We start from the raw sequence: 24,912 nt of genomic DNA, 5'->3' as shown, positions 1-24,912 counted from the left end.
CAGAAATGTGAATGATCAAACACTAACCTAAGTACATGATACAGAGGTTGTGTTATTTAAGGATATTTCTTAAATGATTGCCTCATATTAACACTAAATTACTTCACTGAATTAAAATTTGTATCCCCTGCCCCAGCTACCCATTAGTCAGGGGCTTTTGAGAAAGAACAGATGAGTTAAAAATAATGTAGCTATTTTTTCCTTGCACATCTGAGTATGATATGAGTAATGTTTGACCCAAGTGCTCATGTTTTTTTCTCACTGGCATTTTCTATGGAAGTTCCCAAGCTCAACCTGTACCTACTGAACACAAAATATAGTATTTTAGAATGCTATTGTCTTTGACCTGAGGAATTATTTTATCATGGGGACCCACAAGATAAGTTAATGAAAAACATCTAAAAATAGATAGAGGATACATTTCTGGATGGTAGAAAATTGTATTTAGAATTTCCTAAGTGCCTTGTTAAACTCACTCAACACACACACACACACACACACACATGAGTGTGGTATCTAGAAAAGTGCTTGGTAAATAGTAGGCTTTTAGTCACTATTTGATAAATTGTGTTGGGTGATTACACATTCATCTACAATGGATATGGATGCTTATTTTCAAGAGTTTCTTGACATTCCCTTAGCAATGTAGGCATGGGTACTTTGTGGTTTTCTTCTCTGAGCTTTTGAGATTAACTTAGATATTCTAGGTCTGGTTGGAAGTTTTTAGAGATAATGATCAAAAACAAGATCTTGGCATTTTGGTTTTATGCCAAGAGAGGGAAGCAGTAGCCCCTGGGCAGAAATATTTAGGTTTTATTCTTCTTGAATATTTCCTTCTGCCCTGTCTTCCAGAAGGAAGACTGGTCTAAAAACAGTGCTTGAAGTCTGCCTTAATCTGTCTTTAATAACTATCTCACATCCATGCAGCCCTCAGGTGATAAATATAGACCTCCCTCATTCTGTAGAGTGAAATGGTAGGAGTTGGCAAGGGTTACCCAATTCTAACCTCACTAAAAGTTTCTAAAATATATAAATTATTTATTAGCACAAAGGAATATAAAGAAAGAGAAGAAAAAAAAAAGAGATACAAACTCTAGAGGCAAATGCAGTGGAGCTTACAGTAATAAAATTTACAAAGACTGAGTTGTGTTAGGAAAAGAACCAAACACTATCAGTATTCATAGATTGAGCACTCATCAGGTTTTCAATGATGTAGTTCCATCATATAAAACTAAGTGTCAAGTACTATGTTTCCTAGATTGAATCTTCTAGCAAACAGAAGACTCTGATGGAATCCAGTATTCACAGAGTCTTCTCAGACATGGACAGGTTCTGGAAGGTCAGGGGCTCCAGGAGAAAAGAATACACTAACCCCTTTTTAACAGGACAAAAACAGAGTATTAAATATTCAGAACCAAGGACAGGAGGAAGTAAAGACCAGTTCTGTAACCGTAAGAGTATCTTTGTATCATCTTCATGGGTTCTTTTTAAAATTTGGTTTTTCCCCTAATTAGGAATGCCTGAGAATGAAAAGATGAAGTGGATTTGGTTGCAGGATGCTATAGAATGGGAAAAACTGATTACTTTGTGTCCTACACCATCGAATATGGGGGTTGAGAAAACTCAAAAGGGAGAGACTTGGCAGCATTTAATTGCATGCCTAGAGCATAGGAGCAGGAACGATGAAGTTCCTGTGGTTTTGACAAAGGCCCTGGTTCCAAGCAATAAAAGGACCCACAAGTACACTATTCCAAAAGGCTGAAATTTTAGTCCATCTGTTGAAAATCTATGATCTCTTAATTCCTTCCAGTTGTATCTATGTTACTATGTAAAATGTGTCCTCTCATCTCATAATGTATAATTCCACTGTTCTTCAGATAAGTGAGTTTTCCAGCTATATGTTAAACTACCTTGAGTCATTCCTGCATTTTCAGAGATTAACAAATTCTAGGGACATTGTGAATAAAAGAATACGTGTTTACACATTGCATAACTATGCCCCTTTTTCTCTGATTTGTGATAAAAACTGTCCCCAACCCATAAAGACTGGTTGGGTGGATTCCATCTCATATTTAACTGTCTATTATTTAACACTTTGTCTGTTAAACATTCAGAACTGTTCAGGTAAGGTACTTTCTAAGCATGAATTTGAAAAAACCCAATCACAGTGGGATCAATGAGTGAATAGACAGTTTCATTTCTCGTGATGATCTTTTGTAAACAAAGAAGAAAAAGAGTGCTCTAACTAGGAGTGTTTCATGGTTTTAGTAGGAAGAGATAGGAAATTATAGCAACATAAGGAGAATATAGGGTCTCTGGATCAACAAGCTTCTTGCCCTGCAGGTGGTTGGTCCCAGTGTAAGTGAAGAAATCCTAGGAGGGACTCCCACTGAGAGGAAGCAGGTTATCTTTTTGTGAATATCAGAGCCACCAAGTTCCTATTAGCCTCCCTCTGCCTGCTACAAAGACAATGTCCTTTTGCCACAGCTCAGAGAATTCACTGTGATAATTTTGCCAGAGCCTAACAGGGCAGAGCACTGCAAATATGGGGATATTTCCTTTCAGCCCTCCAATGACCCACAATTGGTTCCTATTATTAATAATTCTTCTAAGGTTTATCTTCACAAAAAAGCACCAAGACTTCTACAGTTAAGGAGAGACAGGGCTGCAGACTCCTGCTCTGAATTGTTTCTTGAGCTTCTTCATTATTTACTGAGATTCCTGAAATGCAAACAATCAGAGGCTTATCAGGCAAAGGCAGATCCCCTGAGCCTTTTATCATTCTGTCTGCAATTTTGAATTTCCTCTATAACCAGACAGCATACCAAATGAAGCTAGACTCTTTAAAGGGAAATGAGGCAATTGGAATGTCAATTTTATTTAGTAATATATTGTAAAAACTTAAACAGCATATCCAGCTGATTGACAAAATCCATCCAACTGTTAAGGGCAAAACAAGACTATCTCAAGAGGTACAGTTATGCAGATCTTGCGTTTACCTATAGGCAGATATTTAAAGAGAAAGGGAGAGAGAGACAGAAAATACTGAAGCAGAATGCAACATCTGGAATTGTCCGACTGATAAAATTCAGAGAGAGAATAAGGGAGTTAGAAGTAAGGATATCATGTCATGTTTTCTTTCTTCTTCTTCAGTGAGCTTTTTAACTTCTTCCACAGGCTGTCTTTTCTCTTCAGTTTCTTTTCCATCAAGGATGGCATGGACTCCTTCTTGCGGATTTCCCTCACTAGACCGTGAAAGGCATCATCAATGCAGAATCTGAGGGCCGCAGAGGTCTCAAAAAAAGCACAGTTATATTCCCTGGCCAGACTCCAGCCCTCTTCTGTAGAGACCTAAAGGAAAAGTAAATGATAGTAAAAAGAGAGAAAAGGAAAGATGCTTAAGTCAAAAACAATGTTCTCTATCAGGACTGTGGGCATATTATTTATATATATACACATATAAATGTATATATGTATATATTATATATACACACATATACATTATATATAAATGTATATATTTAAATGTATAATGTATATATATAAAATATATGTATATATATATAAAATAGAATTTGTTATACTAATGGGAATTTGGTATAAAGGAAAATTTCTAGAATTTCTAAACTTGATGGACAAATGAGAAATCAGGATCTCTAAAAAGGCAACTGATAAGAACTAATTAAAGATCAATTCTCCAGACTTCAAAAAAAGTAACATGGCACAGTGGTCAAAACCATGGCTTTAGAGTAAAACTGCTTGGTTTCTAAGTTTCAGCTCTTCCACTTTTGAGTTTTGCAAACTTGCGTAACTTTCTTAACCTTTTTGGCCTCAGTTTTCTCATTTGTAATCTAGAATAATGACACCTACTTCCAAGGCTTTTTGTTAATGTATCTTGATGCACCTTTTACAGATAATGTTGCTGAATAAATATTGAAAGCTTTATAACTACTGTTGTTAAATATAGTCCAGAACTTTAAGTTAAGAATAAGCCAGAATGAAGCTGCCATGAACTTGAGAAATGATCTTCTGACAAAAAACAAAAGCTAAACACCACCATTATGTCTGTAGCTAAGCACTTCAGAGCACAGTTAGAGCGCTACACAAGCTTTGTGGCACAAAACCAGGCTGTGGTGCATGTTATTGCAGTGGATCCTCTAGGGATGATAAATCAACGGAGGGCAGGAACTATGCCTTAACATCTAATGTCCACTATAGTGCCTGGTACCTGAGTCACCACTAGAGGAGAAAGGATGATTAATAAAAGCACCTAGATTTAGAAAGTATGAATTAAGTTACAGATATAAGTGATGCACAAATATTTAAACAGGAGATTATATGACACTGTACTGGGTACTAATAATCCTGCTCAAACTTTAGCATTCCCATTAGCTCTACTAGGTTATTCACACTGCCTTGAAGAAAGCAGGAATAAGGCTGCTTTGACTAGGTATGTTCCGATAGCCTCCTCATCCATTCTGGTCAATTTATTGAAGTCACTCACATGTGTATGTATTTATATGTTCTTTTTTCCTGTCAAATGAAAGTGTATGGTGAACTGGAGACTCCATGAGCCTGTACCCTTGAGTGTCTGTGACCGGGACTGGAGAGTAGAGCACCCAATTCACCAGGGTAGGCATATTCCCCAGGCATAACTAAAGAATTTGTTCATCAGCTTAAAGCTTAAACATCAGCTGAAAGCTGATGACATTTTGGGGTTGTTTGTAACCAAAACAGAAACCACTTGTTCTTAACTGATACACCATGCTGTAATAAATGGTTGAGCTGGGATATAAAAAGACCTCTGATTTCAAAGCCAGGTCCTTTCTCGTCTTTAAAAACTTCACTAAGCGCTTTCATTCCTGCTGGCAAGCACACCAGTTCTTTTTTGAGCTCATTTCTGTCTTTTAGTGACTAGAGAAATGCAGATATAAGTAACAAGGTAAAGTTATTAAGATTCTGTCTTACAAGCAAAGTCATACATTTATGAACTTGTCTGATTTCCAAGGAAACACAGGTGACAGTCTTACCAAATATTTTGACCCTGTATACCATGTGTTGCCATTTATTTTTCAGTCTCCTGTAACAATTTTCCCAACTCAGAAGGTAATGGACTTCCATTTGGTGTTTTTTATAGCAACACCACATTTCTAGTAGATTTCCTAGATTAATCACCTTTCATTACAATACACACACACAGACACATACACACACATAAATAGCCTCAAAATCCCTCTGGCTTGCAGAAGTGTTTCCTGCTCTTACTGCTTATTAGCAACTTGAGGGCAGACGGTGTCAGTTCAGCTTCAGACTCTTAGCTGGGATTTGGTTTGTCTCTCCTTATCTTATTCTGAGCTCCTTATCTTATTCTGAGACTCAGGTTGAAAGAACCCGTCTTATCTGGGATAGAATGTTCCCCTGACAGAGCAGTGGACAAGAGGCAGAGATAATTTTACCTACATCTCAAAGGTCAAAAGACAAACGGAGAAACCTTAAGTCAATGAAGCAGGATGTGTACTCAGCTCCCAAAGAATTGTGAAGAAATAGAATCTACCAAAACCATTTACATGTAAGTGCAGCACATTATCCAGTTAAAAAAAGACAAACATTGTGAGACCAATTTTTTAAACACTTGTAGTTGAAACACCTTACATGTAAGAATATAGAAAGAGTGAAATTTGAATGGAAATTAATACAAAAAGGTATTATATTGATGCAGTATCAGACAAAGTTGATAGTTAAAAGTTACTTAAAAAGAGGACTCTATCATGATGATACACATTTGTATGTACCAAAAATAATAGCCTCATTTAATAAGCTAACAGAACTAAAATCCAGAATCACAGTGAGAAATTTTAACCATTCTTTCACATCAGTTGAAAGAATACATAAATAAGTCAAGAAGGAGGTAGAGGATTTGAACAAAACACCACATTTTATCTAATTTATATAGATAAGATGGCTATGTCCAACAACTGAAAAATTCACATTTTCTTCAAATGAACCTGAAGCATTTATAGACTGACTTCATGCTAAGCTTTAAAGCAAGTTTCAAAACACCATGAAGAATCAAAGTAGAAACACTCAAATTTCACGACCAATGTAACAACCTCAAAGTTACCCGAGAAATCAGCAAGTTAGACCAAAAAAAGCAGACAGAAAGAATGATAAAGACAGAAATGAATGAAATAGAAAATAATCATGCAGTGGAGAAAACTAAATGTGAAGATGTTAAATTGATACAGCCCAGGCAAGACAAGATTAAAGGTGGGAAAGGGTACAAATAAACTATATCAAGAATGACAAGTAGACATAAGTACAGGTCCTACAATCTTAAAAAAGGTAATTAGGGAATATGATATTTGTGTCAAAAGTCTGACAAGTTAGATGAAGGACAAATTCTGAAAACAAAACTTACCAGAACTTTACACAAGAAGAAATAGAAAATCTATTATTTTTTTATATATTTATTTATTTGTTTGTTTGTTTGTTTATTTTATTTATTTATATATTTTTTATTTTTTTATATCTAAGACAGGAATTAAATATGTAATTAAGACTTTTCTACAATTAAGTCTCTATAACCTAAGCCTTCTCTGATGGATATGTGTGGATATAAGTACCAAAAGACTTGTACAAAATAGTTCCTATCAGTATTATCACAGGTTACCAAAAACTAAAAGCAATACAAATAAGTGAATTTGATAATTTGTTGAATATGAATAGAATGGAATACTGTTCAATGCAAATGAATCAAATATTGTTATATGTAATTGAGGTAAATCTCACAAACATAGTAGTGTTTAGTGACAGAAATTAGACCTATGATACATTTTTTTTCCTGTGAAACATTTTTAATAAACTAGGATAATTTTAGATTGCTAGAAATGTGGCAAAGATAGTACAGATATTTCCCATATACCCAATGTCTAATTGTTCTCCTTGTTATAGTAATATGTTACACAATTATATTTTTAGCAAGTTGAAACACAAGAAAACTAGTTTACCTTCCTTAGGAGGTAACACAAGGGCATCTTCTGAGTGCTTTTTGTTATCTTCTTTGATCTATAGTGGTTTCAGGTGGGTTCACTGTGGGATAACTTACAAATTCTATACTTATAATTTGTGTACTTTTTGTATATGGTGCATCAATGGAAAAAACAGATGTACCATATAATTGGAAGGACCCCCTCTGAATTTAGAGCATCACCATTTCCTCAAGTTCAGTAGTATTTCTATACCTAAATGTTTCAACACTCACTGTAAATAGGATAGGTAAAGTCTCAAATCACATCAGATCATGGCTTGCCACAAAATGAATCGGGTCTGGTCATATTTTGCAAAATACATTAAAAATTTTGTATTGTAGATTTCTGAAATCAGATAACATTATGGACTTAGGTTTCTAGCGGGAAGGTTAATACCATAAAGATTACAAATAATCTCAAAATAATTTGTAATTTCAATAAAAAGTACATTCAAATCCTGAAATCTTTTGAAACATAGATTGTTATACAGAGATAGTAAAATTCATAGGAAAGAATAAAGGTAAAGACAGGAAAGAAATAATTCTAGTAAAGAGGAGATAGAGAGAAAACCAGTGACAATGGCATTGGAGTCATCCTATTACAGTTCTTTGTATATGTATAGCAGTCTAGCTAGTGGGGTATTAGTTAAGGGCTAGAAAGACCTATACAATGCAGTGGGGAATCTAAAAACAAGATGATGAAATATATGGGAGCTTGATATATTATTGGGTAGAATTTCAAATCAAGGTTTGGGAGTGAAGATCCATTTAGTGGTTCTCTGACACTGAGTCATCACCATTTTGGATTATCCTTGAGGTATGGAGATTATTTCTACCAGCACAGGAAGATAATTTTTCTTTGAAAAGAAAAGAAGTAGAAAGGGGTTGAGGTCTTTGGTTGTATATTTCTTTCTTACACATTTGAAAAATCTCTTTATACAAACATGTTTATGAAATGTTTCCTAATTATAAAAATGCATTACACATTATTGGAAACCTCAAAATTCAGTTAAAATTCCAATGTAATAATCTTAATATGAAAAAAATTAGAAAAATTTCATCCAAAGATTCATACTGATGTCACATAAGCAAATAATAGATTATATAACTGCTTCTTAGTAGCAAGATGAAGTATTTTTAACTCTGTAGCTCCTCATTGCTTTGGTAAATCCTTCTATTTCAAAGCATGGAATGTAGTTGTATATATTCTTAGACTCATTATCAGAATTAATTCCATGTTATAACTCAGTAATTTTCACATTCGTTATAATAAAATCCAAAAGGAAATTAAACTTAGTAAAATATCCGATCTCTTCTATAACTCCTGGAGAACTCTTACTAGATCAATCACCAAAGGTTTTTATTTTTTAAGAAAAGTATTAAAGTAAAAGCATACTTTAAAATTCCCATGTTTCAATAAATTTTATCTCACACCGATGTTGACAAACCATAATCTGTCATCCCTACATTGAATGTTGGGATCAATATATCAATATACTATATATTCAATGCAAGAACTTGAGTCCAAACATGTAATAAAAAAAGTTCAAAAAATTAATTTTTATGGATTCTGGGCTTATGCTTAATAATTTTGGTCTGTTCAAAGGCTATAAATATTTCAACAGTATCTCTGGGAATAATTTTTAGTCCACTAATGGTTCTGAGTGGTTCAGAATCAGACTAACATAACAAGAAGTAACAGTTTCTATATTGGGCTTTAAAACAGGGGTATGTAACATATTCATCCAATGTATTATATCTTAGCTATCCAAAGTTTAAGTAAAATTAAGTATTTTTAAATGAAAAATATTCATCCATGCTATACAGTAGCTGCTAAGAAAGAACAACAGTATTAGATGGGAATTTTTTTTTCCCCCAAATTAGGAGTTTCAGGTCCAAAAATGGTTAAGCAAATGGCTCAAGGTCACATCCCTAATTAAGTAAAACAACCACCAAGTTCTATTCTCTTCCATCAAGTATTGTTTCCAATCCTCGCTGTTTCTCTGGAGTCTTTCCAGTTCCCTCTGCCAGTATTCCACATATATGTAATTGATTATTCTGATCTGAGGTTTTAAAATTTGGGATTATTCTTAAATTACAAACCAGTGGCACGGAACATTTTACATCGCATTTAGAGAAAAAGAAAATTTTAAAAACAAAGAAAAATAATATTGTAGAAAGATTATTTGGGGGTCAGGGAAGGACCAATTAATGCAGATCCAATTGCCCCTCAATTCCAAGGATGGGGACTTTGTGATTAGATGTGCCACCTGCAGGCCTTAGAAAGTATTGGCAGAAAAAAAGGGATTAAAGAAAAATGTTTTATACAATAGAAAATTTCAATGACCCAGGGGAGTCATCTTTTTAATAGATGTGACCTTTTTCACCGAGGAAGATCACTGTGTAATGTGCCAGGTACTCCCTGAAATGCCATTTCCCATCTGCCCGAGGAGGCATTAGAGCACAGCCACAGCTGTATGGGGGGTTGAAGAGACCCCAGGGGCATGATGGCAAGCACAGCCTGTTCTGGTCCTGGCCCAGCTGCTGGTGGGAAGTGGCAAGCATGCTGGTCAATTAGAGTTCCAGTCCCAACAATCTGCAGACTTCAGGAGCTTCATTGGTCTTTGTTGTAAAGGTACTCAGGGTGATGGTGGTCGTCTAGTAACCTGTATAATTCTTAGTAGCATAGAAGGAAAGTCTGATGCTGCTTTGCTATATTTGCTAACTTTGAATGAGGAGAGATTGGCAGAAAGTTGAGTCTGGCTCTTCCAAGAGAAGCTCTGCAAGGGTAATATCTTTATGATTCAGTCTACCAGGTGCTGTTAAAACATTCAGGATACCGAATAAACTCTTTGGGACTTGTTTATATTTTTTAATGCTTTCCTGTGTTTCACTTGATTCTTGCCCATAAAGATAGTTATTTTCATTATAGAGCCTACATCATCAAGGTAACAGGAATGAGTCTCTTGCATATTTGGAACCAAAACATTTTATTTGTTAATAAAATAAGAAGGAAAAGTTGTCCAAACTTAGATTGTTCAGTTTTCATTTTGTTTAGTTGTGTAATTGATTTTGATCAGTTTTAACAATATGAGTAGCCTTGCTGATTTCCTTGACAAGCTCCAATGAAAGTGTTTTAGATTTTTTTGCTTTTTTAACCTGCAAGTCATTCTTTTAAAAGATTTATTTATCTTAGAGAAAAAGAGCAAGCACCAGTGGGAGGGGTAGAGGGAGAAGGAGAGAGAATCCCAAGCAGATTCTGTGCTGTGTGTGGATCCTGGTGTGGGTCTGAACCTCATGACTATGAAATCATGACATGAGCTGAAACCAAGAATAAGACGCTTAACTGACTCTGCCACCCAGGCACCCCTACAAGTTATTCCTTTTCTTTACACATATCTTCCATTTAAAGCTAAGTGCATAAACTACTTGCAGGGAAAACCAAAACACAGCAAAGCACTGGCAAGAATTTCCCATCCTCAGCTGCAGTCACTGACATAGGAGAAACTCCTTCTTTTTATTTTTAATTTTCATTCCAGTATACAATGTTATAATAATTTCAGGTACACAATATAGTGATTCAACAGTTCTGTACATTACTCAGTTCTAATCAGGTGTACTCTTAATTCATCTATTTCACGCATTCCCTCACCCACCTCACCTCTGATAACCATCAGTTATTCTCCATAATTATAAGTCTGTTTCTTGGTTTGTCTCTTACTTCCCTTTGAATGTTTTGTTTCTTAAATTCCACATATGAGTGAAATCGTATGGTATTTGATATGTTTGGTTTAGCATTATACTCTCTGGCTCCATACCCGTTGCTGCAAATGGTGAGATTTAATTTTCTTTTTAAATTTAATTCTTTTTTATGGCTGAATAATATTCCATTGTATGTATGTACATACACACACGCACACACACACAACTGCTTCTTTATCCATCTGTGTATTGATGGACACTTGGGCTGCTTGCATAGTTTGGCTATGGGAAATAATGTTGCAATAAACATAGGAGTGCATATATCCCTTCAAATCAGTGTTTTTGTATTCTCTGGGTCAATATCTAGTAGTGTGATTATTGGATTGTAGGGTAGTTCTGTTTTAGTTTTTTGAGGAACCTCCATACTGTTTTCCACAGTGGCTGCACCAGTTTGCATTTCCATCAACAGTGCCCAAGGGCTCCTTTTCTCCACATCCTTATCAACATTTGTTGTTTCCTGATTTTTTTTTAAGCCATTCTGACAGGTGTGAGGTGATACCTCATTGTAGTTTTGATATGCATTTCCCTGATGACGAGTGATGTGAAGCATCTTTTCATGTGCTTGTTGACCATCAGATATCTTCTTTGGAGAAATGTCTGTTTATGTCTTTTCCCCATTATTAATTGGATTATTTGCTTTTTGGGTGTTCAGTTGCATCAGTTTTTCATATAGATCCTAATCCTTTATCAGATATGTCATTTATAAATATTTTATCTCATTTAGTAGGTTGTCTTTTAGTTTTCTTGGCTGTTTCCTTTGCTATGCAGAAGTTCTTTTTTTAAATTATTTTAATGTAGTCCCAATTGTTTATTTTTGCTTTAATTTCTCACACCTCAGGAGACCTATCTAGAAAAAGATAGGTTTGCTATCTTTTTAGCAAAAAGATAAAAATTTGCTGCGGCCAGTGTCAGAGAAATTCCTGCCTGTGTTCTCTTCTAGGATTTTTATGGTTTTAAGTCTTAGATTTAGGTCTTTAATTCATTTTTAGTTTGTTTTTGTATACAGTATAAGAAAGTGGTCCAGTTTCATTCTTTCGCATGTTGCTGTCTGGTTTTCCCCCAACACCATTTGTTGAAAAGACTTTGCATATTCTTGCCTCCTTTGTAAAGATTAATTGGCCATATAATTGTGTGTTTATTTCTGGGCTTTCTGTTCTGTTCCATTGATCTATATGTCTCTTTTTGTGCCAGTACTTTACTATCTTGATTACTATAGCTTTGTAATATAACTAGAAATTTGGAATTGTAATGCCTCCCGTTTTGTTCTTTCTCAAGATTGCTTTGCCTACTCCAGGCTTTTGTGGTTTCATATAAACTTTAGGCTTGCTGTTCTTGTGAAAAATGCTGTTGGTATTTTGATAAGGATTGCATTAAAAATGTAGATTGCTTTGGGTAGTATAGTCATTTTAAAAATATTTGTTATTCCAATCCATGAACATGGAATGTCTTTCCATTTCTTTGTGTTGTCTTCAGTTTTTTCCATCAGTGTTTTATAGTTGCAGAGTAAGGTCTTTCACCTCTTTGGTTAAGTTTATTTCTAGGTACACTTTATTATTTTTGGTGCAACTATAAATGCAATTCTCTCTTATTTTCTCTTTCTGTTGATTCATTATTGATATACAGAAATGCATAAGATATCAGTACACTGATTTTGTATCCTGCAAGTTTATCAAATTCATTTATTTGTTCTAGTAGTTTTTTGGTTGAGTCTTTCAGGTTTTCTATATTATTATATATTGTATATACAATATCATGTCATCTGCAAAATGTGGAAGTTTTACTTCTTTACCAATTTGGATACATTTATTTCTTTCTGTTGTTTAATTGGCGTGGTTAGGAATTCCAGTATGAAGCTGAATGAAAGTAGTGAGAGTGGACACCCTTGTCTTTTTTCTAACCTTACAGGAAAAGCTGTAAGTTGTATGTGGTTAGCTATTGGTTTTTCATGTGTGGCCTTTATTGTGTTGAGGTGTATTCTCCCTAAACCTATATTTTTGAGGGATTTTTTGTTTTTATCATGGTTGGATGTTTTATTCTGTCAAATGCTTTTTCTGTATCTATTGAAAGGACCATAGGGTTTTTATCCTTCTTTTATTGACATATCATGTTGGTTGATATGCAAATATTGAACCACACATTGTATCCCAGGAATAATCTGACTTAATCATGATGAGTGACTTTTTAAATGTATTTTTAGATTCGGTTTGCTAGTATTTTGTTGAGGATTTCTACATCGATGTTCATCATAGTTGATGTAGTTCTTTTTTAGTGGTGCCTTCATCTGGTTTTGGTATCAGAATAATGCTGGCCTCATAGAATAGATTTGGAAATTTTCCTTCCTCTTCTATTTTTTGGAATAGTTTGAGAAGAATAGGTATTAACTCTTCTTGAGATGTTTGGTAGAATTTCCCCTGTGAAGCCATCTGGTGTTGGGAGTATTTTGATTATGATTGCTGGTAATCAGTGTGTTCAAATTTTCTACTTCTTCCTGTTTTGGTTTTGGTAGGTTATATGTTTCTAGGAAGTTAATCCATTTCTTCTATGTTGTTCAATTTACTGTCATAAACTTTTTATAATATTCTCTTAAACAACTGTATTTCTCTGGTGTTTGTTGCTACCTCTCTCCTCTTTCATTTGTGGTTTTTTTCTGAGTCCTCTCTGTTTTGTTTGTTTGTTTGTTTGTTGTTTGAGGAGTCTGGCTAGAGCTTTATCAATTTTGTTGATCTTTTCCAAGAAACGCATCCTGGTTTCATTGATGTGTTCTGTTGTTTTGTTTGTTTCAGTTTGTCATTTTTTTCTACTCTAATCTTTACTGTGTCATTCCTTCCGCTAAGTTTTAGATTTTTTGTTGTTCTTTTGCTAGCTTCTTTTGGTATAAGATTAAGTTGTGTGAGGTTTTTCTGCTTCTTGAGGTGGTCATTTAAACTTTCCTCTTAGAACTACTTTTGCTGCATCCTAAAGATTGTTGATTGTTATTTTATTTTCATTTGTCTTCATGTGTTTTTTGATATCCAATTTTTATTTCCAGATTGACCCATTCTTTGTTGAGTAGCAAGTTTTTAACATCCATGTATTTGTGCTGTTTCCCAATTTTTTCTTATGGAGGATTTCTAGGATCATAGTGTTGTGATCAGAAAAGATGGATGATGGATGATATGACTTCAGTCTTTTTTTAATTTGTTGAGAATTATTTTTCAGCCTAATCTATTATGTGATCTATTCTGGAGAATGTTCTCTGTGCACTTGAATGTGTATCCTGTTGTTTTAGGATGGGATGTTTGAATAAGTCTGTTAAATCTATCTGATCCCACATGTCATTCAAAGCCAGTGTTTCCTGGTTCATTTCTTGTTTGGATATCTGCCAATCAATATAAATGGGGTATTAAAGTCACCTACCATTACTGTATTGCTATCAGTTAGTTCCTTTATGTTTGTCATTAGCAGTTTTAAGTATTTGGGTGCTTCCATGTTGGGAATATAAATATTTATAATTGTATGTTATCTTATTGGATTATCCCCTTTACTCTTACATAGTGTCCTTCTTTGTCTGTTATAGTCTATTTTGTCCGATGATTGTCCCCAGCTTTCTTTTGACGTCTGTTTGCATGACAGATGTTTTTCCATCCCCTCACTTTCAATATACTGGTGGCTTTAGCTCTGAAGTGGGTCTCTTGTAGATATCATATAGATGGGTCTTTATTTTTAATCCATTGTGTCACCTTATATCTTTTGATTGGAGCATTTGGGCTAATACATTCAAAGTAATTGTTTTTCCCCCTCCTTTTTTTTTTCCTTAAAGATTTTATTTATTCATTTGACACTGAATGAGAGAGAGAGAAAGTAAGCACAAATAGGGGGAATGGCAAGCAAGGGAGAAGCATGCTCCCTGCTGAGCCAGGGGCTTGATGTGGGGCTCAATCCCAGGACCCTGGGATCATGACCTGAGCTAAAGGCAGCTGCTAATTGCTGGAGCCACACAGTCCCCACCCCTTTTATTTTATACTTTTTTAAAGTTTTTATTTTATATTTTTTTAAGTTCTTTTTTTAATTTGTTAGTCAATATACATCATTATATTATTTTAGGGTGTACATCGCAAAGTAATTATTTCTGTGTATTGCCATTTTGGTACTTGTTTGTGGTATAGTTCTTCTCTGAACTTTTCTTGCTCTCTTTCAAGGTTTGTTGGCTTTCTTTAGTGATATACTTGGATTCATATCTTTTGAGTTGTGGTTGTCATTAGGTTTGTATATAATATGTTTTGCATGTAGCAGTCTGTATTAAGTTGATGGTCACTTAAGTTTCAACCCATTCTTTTCTTCTCTCCCTGTCATGATTTAAGCATATGGTATATTTTACATCCTTTCATTCTATGAATCCCTTGACTAATTTTTACAGATATGCTTACTTTTACTGCTTTTGTGTTTTCCACTTTTCTTATTCCTATTTGTGGTCTTTGTTTTATGCTCAGTTTGTCCCTTTAACATTGCTGGTTTAGTGGTCATGAACCCCTTTACCTTCCATTTCTTTGAGAAACTCTCTCCCTCTTTCTAATTTGAATGATAGCCTTACTGGATAGAGTATTCTTGGTTGCAGATTTTTTCTTTTATCACTTTGAATATATCATGTTCCTCTCTTCTGGCCTGCAGATTTTCTGCTAAAAAATCAGTTGTTAGCCATATTGGATTTCTCTTATATATAATGGTCTTCTTTTGCTGCTTTTAAAATTCTCTCTTCATCAGTATTTTTTTGCCATTTTAATTACTGTGTGTCTTGGTGTGCACCTCCTTGAGTTGATTTTGTTGGGAGATTCTCTGTGCCACCTGAATCTGGATATCTCTCCCCCCACATTAGGGAACTTTTCAGCTATTATTTCTTCTTATAAATGTTTTGCCTACTTTTTTCTCTCTTCTCCTTTGGGTATCCCTATAATGTGACTGTTATTACGCTTGATGGAGTCACTGAATTTCCTAAGTCTATTCTTATTTGGCACAATTTTTGGCATAATTATTTGGCATATTTTTTTCCTCTTAACTGCTTAGCTTCATTACTTTCCTTTACTCTGTCTTCCAAGTTGCTGATTTGCTCCTCTGCTCCCTCTAGCCTGCTATGTATTCCATCTAGTGAATTTTTAATTTATTGTGCTCTCCATCTCCAGTTGGTTCTTATCTCTTTGTTAGGGGTCTCACTAATGTCTTCCACTCTTTTCTCAAGTTGAATGAGTATCTTTATGATCATTACTTTTGATTCTTTATCAGACATATTATTTACCTCTGTTTTATTTTGCTCTCGCTGTGGTTTTGTTCTCGTCTTTTGTTTGGAACATATCCCTCTGTCTCCTCATTTTGTCTAACTCTCTTTGTGTTGGAAAAGTCAGCTGTGTCTCCTGCTCTTCAAAATAATGGCCTTATGAAGAAGTCTGCTAATTCCCTATAATGCAGTGTTCCTGTTCACCAGAACCTGGTGCTTCAGGGGGTGTCTCCATTGTGTGTTACATATACTCTGCTCTTGTGGGCAGAGTTTATTAAAACTCTGATCCCCACCCCAGCAGGGATCCAAGATGTGTGCAGGTCTGCTTGCAAAATGAGACCTGCAGTCACCACTGGGACTGGGCCTGACCTGCGCAATTCGAAAAGCAAGCAAAAAATGGTAGATGTGCAATTGTAACAACAAGGTTCACCTGGGCTATCTCAGGGCCTGTCATTCTTGGGGCACAGGCTGTTCAAAATGCACAAGTGGGGAGACGTGGTGTCAAGGTTTGTGCCAGTCTTTTGAGGGAGGGGACCTCTAGCCCAAGGAATGAGGCAAACATAACTGGGAAGGGTAGATCTGCTGAAGTGGGGAGGGGGCAGCAGGGCTTAAGTGAATGTCAGCACAGTGCTGGTTCCAGTAGAAGTCCTTCAGCAATCCCTACCCCTTTGGGACATGCTTCACTGCAATATTCTAGCCTTTGAGTATTTGCACATTTCCTCTGCCTGAAATGTGCTCCTTCCAACATTTTTTGTGGCTGTTTTCTTCTCATCAGTCATGCCACAGCTTAAATATTATTTCCACAGAGACACCTTGTGTAACTATTCTCCAGAAAATATTCTGCACATTGCCAGTGATTCTGTACCAGTATTCTGCCTTATTTCTTTCTTGGCACTCAATTACTCTCTGAAATCATTTTACTAATTTATTCCTTTGCTTATTTTCTGACTTCCTTCAGTACAGTGTAAGCTTTATTATAGCAGGAATCTGTCATTCTTGTTCAATGCTGTACCTGGACCCAGCACAGTAGCCAGCACTTAGAATGACACTACTGGATGCCCAGCCATAGTAATACAGTGCTGGAGTTATGATAAATAAAGGAGCTAGTTGTCAGGGCAATAGGAAAATAAAAGGAAATTCCAAGTCACTGTAATCAGTGCCATGACAGGGGCCAGCACAGAGCACTATGGTGACATTTATAAGTAGTGTCCATACCCTTATTAGTGGTTCTGGGTTTCCTCAGGGAGGATATCTTTGTAGGAGACCTAAATGATAAGCAAGAATTATGCAGGTTGTGGGAGGGGGGGTGGCAGGGAACTGGAAATAGTCTCAGATGGAAGGACTAATAATGGCTTAAGGCAGAGGTGATAATAGTACTTTTGTGGGCTCATCAGTAGTTAATGTGGTTTAGAAGAAAGGAGGAAGGAGAGAATGAATAGCACTATCAGGAGAAATTTAGTGAGCTTAAATGCCTAATTTATGTAGATTCATATGAAATTTGTTTGAAACCTGTCAATTAAGTAATTTTTAAAAGCCCATTTCTTGAGTTCCTACTCTGTGCAAAGAAATGTAAAAGGTTTTCTCTCTGCTGCTAAAGAGATATTGATTGAATGGAGAGAAAAGCAGGACATAATAAATTAAATGGTGTAGCCAGTCCTTCTGAGGCACAGAGTGGTAATGGCCCTAGGGTAAAGGGTTTAGACTGCTTTGTACAAGAGACATTTGAAATCTCCAAGGCCTTGTGCTTTTCATCCAAGAAGCCCTGGTATGCTGGGGGGAAAGGTTGCCATGGCAGCCAGTAGTTGTTATGAAGGGAAAAAAGAGAAGCTTAATGCTAAATATTTTGCTAATAGCAATATCTGGCTTCTTTGAATTTTTTTTCTAAGGACTACTTTTAAAATATCTTGTTAAAATCATAAATCAATAAAGTTAGGCAGTATATGAAATATATATGTCAGAATATATATAAATATGTAAGTATACATATATGTATGTCCATGCCTTAGGATATATTCATATATTTGCACTAATAAATGTGTATATTTGATGTATATTAAATTATACTTTATGAATAAAGAGTAAATTTTTTGCCATTTGGAGAACTTAAGTATCAAAAAAATATTTCAAAATTTATTACATTAATAAATTTGCATGAGGTAAAAATAGAAGGAACCTATATATTATATTTGCAACATATATAACAATTTTAATTAAACAATATCTGGATCCCCTGCAGCCTATAAGACCATGAGAGTAGGGAACATTGCTTTCCCAGCAACACCTTAGTGTTTTGCACATGAAATAAGCTCAATAACAATCTTTTGTATATCTTCCTTGAATGGGTGGCTGAATAAAGGGATAGAAAGGCAACCAAGGAGGAAGAAACCAACTACTACAGCAAAAACTCTCCATAAATTAACCAGAGAACTCATAAGCCCAAATCTCATTTGAACTGCCAAAGGTTTTGAGTCCCATAAATGCCCTATTTTATATGTATGTATGTACTATCTGTATAAGATAGGTGTACTGGAGAATCTCTAAACAAAACAAAAACAAACAAACAATCAAAAGGTTGCATCACGATTCTTTTTTAAATGGAATTTAGGGATCACAGTGGTAGATGACACTGATGTGGTCCAAGGAAAAGCCAGAGGTTGTATCAGGGTTCCTCCAAGTTTATGGTCAACACATGTATCTTTTGGATTGTATTCAGAAAAGGAAGGCCTTGCAAAGAAGAAAGAACCTGAACAAAGTAAGTTTTTTTTTTTTTTTCAAGATTTTATCTATTCATTTGACAGAGAGAGATCACAGTAGTCAGAGAGAGAGAGGAGGAAGGAGGCCCCCTGCTGAGCAGAGATCCCGATGCGGGACTCGATCCCAGGACCCTGAGATCATGACCCGAGCTGAAGGCAGCAGCTTAACCCACTGAGCCACCCAGGTGCCCTGAACAAAGTAAGTTTGCTACAAGTTCTAACTCTGGGGTCTGCAGAATATAAAACTGAACCAATGTTCTAGGGAGCTGGGCATTTTTTTGAAAAATTTATAAGCCTGTGCTTCCTGGCACTACTATAAATTTAGTTTTCAATTTCTGCACAGCCATCAGTGCCCTTGTCAATCATTTTACTTATTATTAGCTAGTGCCCTTTCCTATTCCTCATTTAGTTCTTCAAAATCTTCACTTCTCATTTTCAGCAGATGTTCTTGCCCTCTTACTTCACCTCAATGAGAAAATAAAAACATCCAAAAATAATGAGTAAAACATTCAAGGCTAGCACCTAGAAGCTCACCTGTGTCATTAGCTACATTTTCTTACTCTCCCAGTCTCAAATGAAGATAGGTTATTGATTCTGTCAAGTCCAACACTTCCATCTGGGCTCTTTCCTCTTCAATGTCTGTTTCAGTCATGCAGTACGAGTTGTACCTTCCTCTGTTCTATATTTTAAGCATTTCTTATAGTCTCTTTTTTCCAAGAAAAATATTCAAGTCACCTGTTTTTTTAAGTATCCAGTTCTAGTTACTTTCTTCCATCCATCCTTTTGTTCACCATTAACTGTAGATTATTTAGGAAAGCCCTTGTACAAGGTTAAAAAGATGGAGAATGGGGGTAATGCATGAAAATGGAAGAAGGATGCAAAGTCTTAAAGCACCCTACTAGATGGGAGAGGATATTTACAAATGAAATATTCGGTAAGGGGTTAATATTCAAAATACATGAAGAATTTACCACAACTCAGCACCCAAAAAACAAATAATCTGATTAAAAATGGGTAGAGGAGGGGCACCTGGGTGGCTCAGTGGGTTAAAGTCTCTGCCTTTGGCTCAGGTCATGATCTCAGGGTCCTGGGATCAAGCCCCACATCAGGCTCTTTGCTTAGCAGGGAGCCTGCTCCCCACCCCCCGTCTGCCTGCCTCTCTGACTACTTGTGATCTCTGTCAAATAAATAAATAAAATTAAAAAATAAAATAAAATAAAAATGGGTAGAGGACCTGAATAGGCATTTCTCTAATGAAGACATACAAATGGCCAACAGACGTGAAAATATGCTCAACATCACTAATCATCAGGGAAGTACAAACCAAAAGTACAATGAGATCACTTCACACCTGTCAGAATGGCTAGTATCAAGAAGACAAAAATGACAAGTATTGGTGGGGGTATGGAGCAAAAGGAACCCTCATGTACTGTTGGTGGGAATATAAATTGGTACAGCCACTGTGGAAAGCAGTATGGAGGGTCCTTGAAAAAATGAACAGTGTAAATACTATATCATCCAGTAATTCTACTACTGGGTATTTACCCAAAGAAAGCAAAAACATGAATTCAAAAAGACATATATACCCCTAGAGGTTTACTGCAGTGTTATTTATAATATAATAAGATACGAAAGCAACCTAAATGTCCACTGATAGATGAATCTATAAACATACTGTGGGGTACACACACAATTATTGCTCATAATATAACTCAGCAATAAAAAAGAATGAATGAAATCTGGCCATTTGCAACACCACGGATGGACTAGAAGGTATTATGCTAAGTGAAATAAATTTAATAGAAAGACAAATACGATATGATTTCATTTATATGTGGAATCTAAAAGAAAAAAAAAGAAAAGAAACAGACCCGTAAACACAGAAGATAAACTAATGGCTGCTAGAGGGAAGAGGGTGGATAGGCAAAATAGGTAAAAGAAAGTTAAAGTACAGGTTTTCAGTTATGGAATGAATAAGTCATGGGGGTGAAAGGTACAGAATAGGGAATGTATTCAATGGAACTGTAGTGGCATTGTATGGTGAAGGGCTGTAGCTACAGTTGTGCTAAGCACAGCATATAGAATTGTTGAATTTCTATTGTACACCTGGAACTAATGTAACATTGTATTTCAACTATACTTCAATTTAAAAAAAAATAAGGTATCAGAGGTTTATGTGCTGATTTAATCACTTCTGATTTGCACATCAACATTCACAATCTAGATTCTGTTCCCCCCTCACCCATTCTCCTAAAATAGTTTTCAAAGGTATAAATATTACCCTTGCTGCCAAACCCAATAGGTGCTTGCAGTGATCTTTCAGCATCTGCAATATTTGACAAATTGACTACTTTCTTCTTTAAACTTCTCGTCTGATTTGGTACCTCCTTCTTTCCCGATTTTTCTAACTTCTTTCTGATTACTGTTTCTGAGTATTTGAATATATTCAGTATCTTAAAAATACTACTCTTCACTCACTTTTCCCATAACTATGTGCCCATGGATTCTGACCTTTACTTCTATTCTTATTTGACATTTGTTCCTTACAGATTCATATTCATGTCCAAGCTTTAGTCATCATTAGAATTCTCATAAGCCCATATTGATGTCTTCAAAGATTCTCTCTCAGTTTAAGCCCAGAATCACATGTACAAGTCTCTCCTGGGCAGTTTCTCTGAAATGTCCCTAAGCACTTCAAATTTGTGGTCATATTAATTATTTTTCTTTGACAAATATCCCATCTTGGCTAATGGCACCAGTATTCCCAGTAATCTAAGCAGGTTCCTCTGTCCCCCACATCCTTAAATCTAACTGATAAGCCATTCCATTTCCATCTTTTTATTATTGTATACTGACATTTTCCTCTCCATTTTCATGGCCAGTACCTTAATCCAGGGCTTTTAGTGCATTTATTGCCTAAATGATTTTTCTACCTTCAGTCTTGACTCCCTCAAATCTATCCTTCATACTCTATCCAGAGAGAAATTTCTATAACATAAAAGCAAGCATTCATCTCTCCAATTTAAGTTATTTTTGTGATTCCCCCTTTATCAAAAACACAGCAAGTAGCACATAATAAGTGCTCAAAAAACAGTGATTTATTCCTATGGCGACTGGTACTAAATGAAGTCAGGCTCATCTCTTATTTGGACAAATAACTCTGCCTCTCAAACCCTAATTTTTTTCTTCAAGATAAAGAGGATAATACCATCTCCTTCAGAACTTTCTTACACAGATTAAAGATTATATAGTAATATGGTCCTAAACCTCCTAGGACAGAAAATGTACTTAATAAATATGTACTTAGTCATAATTACCAATGGAGCAGTCTGGCCTCTTAGAAGAATCAAGGGCATCATATGGGCTATCAGAACTAAAAGGATATGCAATATGCTCAAAACAAAAGAATTTAAGATTTCAATGGACTTTAGGGTCATCTTTAAGCCACCAAGTCATTACATATCATTCTACAACAACTCTGTCACCAACTACTTTTTGTAGGCACACACTAATTACACAGTCCTTTATAAAATGACCCCTTTTTATCAAAAGTTATTATATTGAGTCAGAAGAAAATTGGAATTATAGAGCTGAAATTGGCCCAAGGCATCCTATACTCTAAATCCTAAGCTGTTTAAGAATTCCTTAAGTTTTAAGATATTATAGTTCTTCAATGCTGGAGTTGGCACTAAAACCCAAGGCTCTTTTTTACCACCACTAATGCCCCTTTTTCTACAACACAAAGACTCTGTCCTGATGACATGGTACAGATGACAAATAGAATACACAGGACATAAAAGTGCAGAGAAGAACCTTCCTGAGGCAAGCGGGCTTGCATGGAGTGGGGGAGAGACTAGAGACTCCCCTATCGAGTGAGTAGCTGAGGACTCTGGGCATCTGGTTATGCAGCTTTCACTTTACTAAATTTATTATTTTTAGTTTTAAAATGCATATTATATATATATATACATATATATATATATATATATATGTATATATATATATAATAGAGTATGTGCGACTTCCTTCCCTTCGAATCTGGAAGATAAATGTAGATTCAAGTGGCTGCACAGATGACAGCTTTTAACTGTACAAGAAACCCCTCTGTGGCCTTAGCAACTCCTTCCATTTGTTGCTTCTCAAGCCCAGTTGCCCAGTCCTTCCCCAGGTGGGCAAAATGACCTGTTTCCCAATGGCTGTGCACACAGCATGCCGGAGAAAGGAAGGTAACCTTGACAATTCTGTTAGGAAGCAGCGGCCTGAGACTGCATCTCCAAGTCAATGACACCTGTTTTCTCTTCCAGATTCTGGTCATGTCAGAGCACAGAGCAAACAACACTATCACGGTGATAACTTGTCAGCTCACTGACATTATCTGTGCTCCATCCTCCACAGAAGCAGCTGAGAACATAGTCTGTGTTAGTCAAAACAGCAGATCTTACTAAGATACAGGGAGGAAAGTGTTCTGGTTGAGACCGTGGTTTATGAAACCAAAGGTCCTGAGTTCTAATCACATCTCTATTGCTTAAGAGTTGAGTGACCATAATTGAGTTACTTACCCTTTCTAAAATTCAGTGTCCTCATCTTAAAATGGGGTAAGAGATAGAAAGGAGATAACAGAATGCTTCATGCTTATTGCAGGATAAATGTACTATAATTTGGACTTTTTTGTTTATTCATTTAATACATAGAATTGGCTTGTCTCCAGTCAGGAATCATGCAATGCTGGTGAATGAGAGGTTTGATTCTCATCTTTACAACAATTACCAGAGTTGGGGAGGGGGCCTTCTACTGTCAGAGTTCCTCTGATACATTTGACTCCATTGCCCTATTTATCCTCAGAATGGTTCAGTTTTCCCTTGGGCATATTTTACTAAATGTGTCATAAAAGCATTTTGTTCAAACCACAAGTTTTCCCCATCTTATTCCCCTCCCCCAGCCACCACAGTTATGTTTAATCCTCAATCTACTAAAAACCATGAATATTCTTTCACTTTCTCTGTTTTCTTCACCTTTCTCTTTCATAGCCTCTTAAATTTCTTTTCTTCAATTTTCTTATTCTCTAACTTTACCTTTTCTTTTCATCCTTGTCCCTTAGATCTTACCAGCCAACATTCTGCTAATCCCTTGGGTTTTTTGTTTGTTTGTGTTTGTTTGTTTTATTTTTGTTTTTTGACAGAGAGAGAGATCACAAGTAGGCAGAGAGGCAGGCAGAGAGAGAGGGGGAAGCAGGCTCCCCACTGAGCAGAGAGCCCAATGTGGGGCTCAATCCCAGGACCCTGGGATCATGACCTGAGCTGAAGGCAGAGGCTTAACCCACTGAGCCACCCTCCTTAGGGTTTTTTTTTAAAGTAATTCCCAGACTCTTTTCCATGAACTGCTTGTTGATCCCTCAGACTGAATATGATTTCTCCCTCTTTTTAACTCCCTAAGCATTTGGTTTTCGTCACACTGTCTTTCATTATGATTAATATTCCTTTTACTCGGTACCAAGGGTAAGTTTCATGGGCACACAAATAGTGCTCCTTTCTCCTCTCTGTCTCCTACACTTGGACTAATCATCAAATTGGCTCCAAAACTGACTTCTATTATTTCCTAAAACTGTTTATTATATTCTCCCCTCCTCCCAATTAACGCAGTGTTTGCCTTAGGGATTCATTTTTTACCCTTTCTTATTGTGTGTGGCTATCAACACAACCTAAATTTGATCTTGTGGTCAGATCTTGGTCTTTCACAGTGACATCTAATTCACCAAAGTTCCTAATTCCTTAAACAGTTGTGATTTGTCTAAATGCAAGCCATGCTAAGTGGACAGGTAGATCATGAAATCATGGGATCATAGACATAAGAGACTATTAGTGTTGTAAGGAAGTCAGACATCATTGCTTTTATAGCATTCCTGTGAGATGGGGCACAGAGACTTTTTATAGACACTTCCAGTGGTGAGTTTATTCATATATCAGAGAATCCCAGGCTATGATGTGTATCTCTCACTGGCTAAAAGTCCATACCATTAAGAAGAAAATGTCTTCCCTAGATTTCCTTTCTCTTATCGTAATTCTGGCCTTATAGAAATATTCAGAATACAACTTCCCCTCCACTGCCTTTTCTTCCATGTGACA

At 35.9% G+C, this 24,912-nt stretch overlaps 1 protein-coding gene across 1 annotated transcript in view; it reads right to left on the bottom strand.

The window, feature by feature from the left end:
- Nucleotides 1–2,854: 2,854 nt before the first annotated feature.
- Nucleotides 2,855–24,912, bottom strand: part of RIT2 (Ras like without CAAX 2) — a 388,139-nt gene continuing 366,081 nt past the window's right edge. The window contains exon 5 of the mRNA XM_044243072.1: nt 2,855–3,351. Coding sequence (XP_044099007.1) covers nt 3,124–3,351 — 228 coding nt within the window. The 3' untranslated portion in view covers nt 2,855–3,123. The remainder of the gene's footprint in view (nt 3,352–24,912) is intronic.

The sequence above is a fragment of the Neovison vison genome, chromosome 3 (genome assembly GCF_020171115.1).
Source record: "Neovison vison isolate M4711 chromosome 3, ASM_NN_V1, whole genome shotgun sequence".
Taxonomy (NCBI): domain Eukaryota; kingdom Metazoa; phylum Chordata; class Mammalia; order Carnivora; family Mustelidae; genus Neogale; species Neogale vison.
Note: the sequence above shows the minus strand (reverse complement) of the source record. Positions and strands in the feature narration are given on the sequence as shown.